Source organism: Bombus terrestris, chromosome 17 (genome assembly GCF_910591885.1).
Source record: "Bombus terrestris chromosome 17, iyBomTerr1.2, whole genome shotgun sequence".
Lineage (NCBI taxonomy): Eukaryota > Metazoa > Arthropoda > Insecta > Hymenoptera > Apidae > Bombus > Bombus terrestris.
Genome location: NC_063285.1, coordinates 1,598,691 through 1,604,690, shown reverse-complemented (window position 1 = coordinate 1,604,690; position 6,000 = coordinate 1,598,691). Strand labels below are relative to the sequence as shown.

Here is a 6,000-nt window from a genome sequence, read left to right as displayed (position 1 = left end):
AGTTATTCACACAAGATATCGTAAACATTGTTTTTTTGCATTCTCTCAATGTTTCAACATTTACAAATCTTCGATCCATAATTTCTAATATAACGTTATGATCCATTAAGATTTAAAGTCACTTACCCTATTTCATTCTTGCGCTCCAAATTTTCTACGTTCTGCAAGTACAGCGTGATAATAACAAAGTGCGAATACTATTGCTTTGAATTCGGTTTCCTTGCCGCAGGACTCCAAAGTTTGCTGGCTAAAGTTATGGATGTTTATGCTTTATGGATGTTTGCTTGAATTTCAGATGGTGCTTCGTTTGTGATCTTTATGGCTGATTTCAGTATACCCTGTGTACAATTTAACGAACCCTACATTTAGTAATTAGTGTTCCTTATCGATATTATCTACTTATTGGCTAAAGTATCATTTATATAGTAAATTAGGAACTATACTAGGTATCTCAGAATTTTCTTAGATTTTTTTAAAGCAAAAAAACAGTAAGAAATTAGGCCAGTTACTGAAAAACCTGTAATGCCGACCGCGGTAGTGGAAAACCATATTACCGACGGAAGGTTAAAGAATAGAATTAGCACATGTTAGCTTAATTTAGAATGCATATTTTCTTTTGCTTTTTTAAATTATATAATTATTTATTACCTGAGGTGTTATTGATTCATGACGATCAGGACTGGGTTCCGCTCTGATGAACAATCGATAATCATCATGCGGATTCTTCGAGCATTGTTCCATCTTTTTTTCTAATGCAGGCAACCATTTCCTCACCAAATGGACATTTTGCAAACTTACCCAGTGGCCTTCGTTCTCTGAAAGTTCTATGGTTTCTTCAGCAATGGGTTCTTGACCTTGATCCAGTGACACATTATGGAAATTTCTTCCTCCAAAAGTGAAACTCAATTGCATTCTCAGTTTTTCAACGTCCTGAAATTTTATCGTTGTCGTTATTCTAAATACATATTCGATATGATTACGTTGATTTTCGTAACATGTTCTTGTATAATTTATTAGGTATCGATAATTCTTAATTTTAATTATCTTCGATTCAGGTTATAAACTGGTAAACAAAAGATATGTCACCGAAAGCAACGGAGTATAGGAAATGAGAAGAGTAAGAAGGTATTACAATTATATTGCATTAAAAAAAAATTATTAAATGTTGTGCAGTTTGGTTAGAGGTTATTGGTTGTTCAGGGTATTTAAGAATTATATCTCATGACTTTTGTAGATGATCCTATATCTTCAGATCAGTGGAGATTTATTAAAAAAAGATACCGTACAACAGAATTTCAAAGCCAAATTTTTTTATTGCATCGCGTAATGGATATCTAATGGATCACGTAATATCTGCAAGGAACCATGGGTCGCAAAGGAACCGTTCTTTTGAAAAGTGATCTTAAAATTCCATTAGCTCTTATATTGAAATTACATTAGAAAATGTTTACATTTCCCAATTAGATAAAAACTAAGTAATGCCATATTAATGAACAAACAGAAAGCTATTGCTTTGAATGTATGATAATCTACGCTAAATAGGATGAAGCATCTAACTTCATCATTCCAAACTATTAGAAAATTACTTACTTTATAGCAAAATCTTTCGAATAAAAATTGAATAGCGTTGAAGAGAATATGATTTGATAGGTGGAACTGCAGAAACATTAACTATTCATCGATTTCGATGTTTTTGAATATGTTGTAGAAATCGATATTTTAAATAATCTTTTCCTATACAAGAAGTGACAGAAGAAAAACTATCAATATCATTACAGTGAATTCTGCATCTGCAGTTGTGCAACCGTGACAGCGTATGCTTTAGTTTGGTTGCCGATTGTCGGTTACTTATCTTCTCTTTGAAAACGACGATCGGGCGAGTTTAAAGGCTTCGTGCACAATGTACACATGCGAGGCTACAAGAGTCTGTTATAACTCGTAACTCATAGCTCAATTAAAAGTGAATATCTTCAATGTATTGAATTCAAATGTTAAATAATGAAATAATTGTTAATAAACAGAAAATAAGTGACCGGCGACTGGCAACCAGACCGATGCATACTGTGTCACGATGAACATCTATAGGCAGAAATACACTATAATTGAGCCGGTAGTTTCTTGCCAATATATTGAAAACTAAACAAATTCACTCTTTATGTACAGTATAGTATATAGGTAAAAGTTGTTCAAAATATTTCTACATTATATGCAAAAATCATAGAAATCCGAGGGTCGATAACGTTTCTACAGTTTCACCCTATATAGCGTTATATATTGCATACAATATTATACATTATATATATTATTATTATAAGTTAATAGTGCTATACATTAAATAAATAAATGAATAAATAAATAAATAAATAAATAATTCTCAGTAAGGCCTCCTGATATTCTAACAGCAAAATGACGTTTAATCGCGCGCTATTCGACTATTTCGCACGTGTGCATAGCACGTATATATATGTATGTTTTCATATACTTTGTAGTCGCAGAGTCGTATTTTAACTTCGCGGTTGCACGCGTCTCGTTGCGAATGGGAAGAAGAATAAAGAGTATAATTCGTTTAAAGGATCTTGTTACGGAGTGGGGAAAGTAGTGATGCCTTTTAGTAAGCAGATTGTAAGGGACTGCACGATACTTAGCCCAGAACCTTGGAGGCGCGAAGAACTTAACAAAAAAGAACACAAAAGATTTTTACGAATCTTCAGTCAAATTTTGTTTTCCTTTCCTGCGATAAATATTTCATTGATTAAAGCTGAGAAACTTTTAAACAGCTCATCCAGACGAATCTTGATAAGCTTTTGGAAACTATCCCAGTAGACTACAAACAAACTACTGGATTTTTGTCTCGATTGATAACACAACACTATATAGTTGCTAATAACTAATAAGCCGATGTGACGTTATGTAAATAAAAAAAATTAACAGATCTGCTATGCGTAAAGAATGTTTGTAGTTATTGAATAAATTTCTTACCTTCAACGGATCAACGCCTGGAGAGAGAATGAAAAATATAGGCGTGATTGAACTAGTTTCTTCAAAGGATTTATGAAAAGGTGGAGATCTGGATTCAACAAATTTTGAACCAAACTTTTCTTCTACGAAGTACCTAAATAAATTCATGAGATACAATATTTTAAACAATTTAAGGAAAAAGGAAATATTTTAACTTAAAATGATACCAGGTAGTATACAAGGTGTTCCCGATATTCTTAATGCTCTTTTTTTATAGATAACAGATTTGTGAGATTGACAGAAAAGGAAAATAATTAATTATTTCATATACATGCTACGATAGGGTGAATAAATTTTTGAAATGTTATTGTTTCTATGAAAATATTAAGGTTATGTATATTTTTTAAACTTATCAATAACGTAATACTAAAAGTCTTTCTTTCTCCCATAGAAGTAAGACAATTTGTATTGAATGAATTAAATGAATACTCTTAGTTTGAATACTCTTTGAATAAGACATTTTTTTGCTTCTTACACGTTAAAATACTTTCATCTTTCATTCTTTCATAAAAAGTATCATCTTTTTACACAAGTTTTATACATACATACTACAATGAAATTTCATTAATATGTAAAAAAATGCAAATATACTGTTCAAGACTACTGAATAGGTAAGGATTTATGACACTGCTGAGCGAGACCTAAGAGTCTAGACCCGAAAACTCTTCAATGACCAATAGTGTCATAAACTACTCGGTAAAAAGAAGCAAACTGTTATTCTTCAGCGTCATCTTGAACGATCAACAGCGTGGCAGATGCGATTCATGGTTCGCTTTGTCAAATGCTTTCTCAATGGCAATGCTCCCATGAATGGCATGGCTGTACAGTATTGTTTCTTTTCTATTGTTAGTAAAATTTGCTCCATCGTAGAGTGTTTGTTTCTGAATCCAAATTGGTGATCTGATATTAATTTCTTTTTCCTCTATTGTTGGTTTTAGCCGATCGTATATTATTGTGTCTAGTATTTTGGACAACACAGGAAGTAATAATATTGGTCTGTAGGATGCAGTTTGGTGTGGGTCTTTGCCTGGCTTAGGTAACATTATGATCTCTACTAGCTTTCATAGATTAGCAAAGTATTGGATTCTTAAAATTGCATTGAATATTATTGCGATTAAACGTATTGCTTTAAGGTTTTTCAGGAGTTTACCATTGATTAGGTCGACTCCTGGTGCTTTATTGTTTTTTGTATTCTCGATTATGATTCAAATTTCTTGTGCTGTTGTATTAGGTATGGTGTAGTGCTTGTTAGTTGGAGTACTATTATTTTGCGCGTCTTCGTCTGAATGACATTTGGTTTTACTGTTGTTAGTATTATATGGAGCAAATGTGTTACAATAGTGGTTGGAGAATTGTGAAGCTTACTCTTCGATGCTTCTAGCCCATCTGTTGTCTGTTTTTCTGATTGCTGGGATTAGTTTTATTGGTTCCTTTATTTTGTTCGTCGCTTTTCATAGAAAGTAGATGGTATTCTCGTGCGCAGGGAGTGTTTCTATGAATGTAGAGGATTCGTTATTAAATTTTTTGTTTACATGTCTTTTGTTTTCACGTGTTTTACGTTTTTGAAAAAATGGACGCTGAAGTTTCGTCGAGTACGCATACACGTGAAAGGACAATCGATTGAATGGGCTAGCACTTGGGTACCCTATTCGGTGGTACGAGCCAAATGGTGGTTCCCTGTGTACTCAAAGTCGAAAATATAGAAAAACAATTTTCGATATCAATCCGTTATAATAAAATTTTTGCACATCAAGAAACATGACTTCTTTTAGTTTTAAAACATGTGCCAATTTATTTGTACGTCTATGAGAGAACGATATAATGTGAGTTAATAGTCGTGTAATACCAAAACATTTATTTTTTTCGACGCTTAGATTGTAGATTATTAAAAATATATTTTCTTTTCATTTATTTCTTTATATTTTCAATTTGTCCATCTGGACATTTGGAAGAATTTTTGAGCGGTATTATTTCCATGTGGGTGACCACCAGCGGGGTACCATCCTCGCGTCTGATAGGTTATAACCTTTGTGAGGTCTGCTGGGTGTTTCCTTTCCATATCTAAAGCGTTGATCGTTCCCGCTGCTAGCCGGTTTAGGTGTGCTGCTATTCTTGATTTGTATTTTTCTGAGTATCTGCTAATTTCTTCCTTGACCGTTGGGATTCCCAGATCCCTGCATAGTACTCATTTCTAACATACCATGGGGCGTTTACTATTGTTCTGAAGATTTTAGCCTGTATTACCTCTATTTTGTTTATATGGCTCATTGCTGCCGTCCCCCATAATGGTATTCCGTACGTCCAGATTGATTTTATGATCGTTTTATATATTTTTAACTTGTTTTCTGTGCTTAGTTTGGATTTTCGGCTTGTTAGCCAATGCATTTGTCTTCTTGTTTTCTGTATTTTTTCTACTATTGATTTGATGTGTAGTTTCCAGGTGAGTTTTTGATCTAAGTGGAGTCCTAGGTATTTGACATGCTTTGTTTGCGTTATATGCGTGCCGTTCAATAGGATGTTTGGTGGTATCTTTTTCCGTAGCGTGAATGTAATATGGTTGCATTTATTGGGGTTTGCTTTTATTTGTTTTTCTTTTAGCCAATTTTCTATTTTTACGATATGTTCTTGTAGTATTTTGACTGCCGTTTCTGGGTTAGTATGCCTGACTAGTATAGCTGTGTCGTCCGCGAATGTCAATACTGTGCTGTTGGAAGTTGTTGGTATGTTCGCCGTGTATAACGTGTATAGTATTGGGCCTAGGACGCTTCCTTGTGGTACCCCGGCCTTGATGTCTTTAACTTGAGAATATGTGTCCTTGATTTTTATTACGAAGGTTCTGCTGCTTAGGTAGGATTTTATTAATTGGTGTATTTGCTCCGGGAATTGTTTCCTAATTGTTTGTAGTAGACTTTCATGGTTAATTTTATCGAATGCTTTCTCTATGTTTATAAAGAGGACTGTGCAGTATTCCTTGTTTTCTAG

At 33.6% G+C, this 6,000-nt stretch overlaps 1 protein-coding gene across 1 annotated transcript in view; it reads right to left on the bottom strand.

The window, feature by feature from the left end:
- Positions 1-290: 290 nt before the first annotated feature.
- The window catches only part of LOC125386760 (GDP-D-glucose phosphorylase 1-like), a gene marked incomplete at both ends in the record, with an annotated part of 94,676 nt that continues 88,966 nt past the window's right edge, over positions 291-6,000 (bottom strand). The window contains 2 exons of the mRNA XM_048413890.1: positions 291-338; positions 649-930. Of these exons, the coding sequence (XP_048269847.1) occupies positions 291-338; positions 649-930 (330 nt within the window). The remainder of the gene's footprint in view (positions 339-648; positions 931-6,000) is intronic.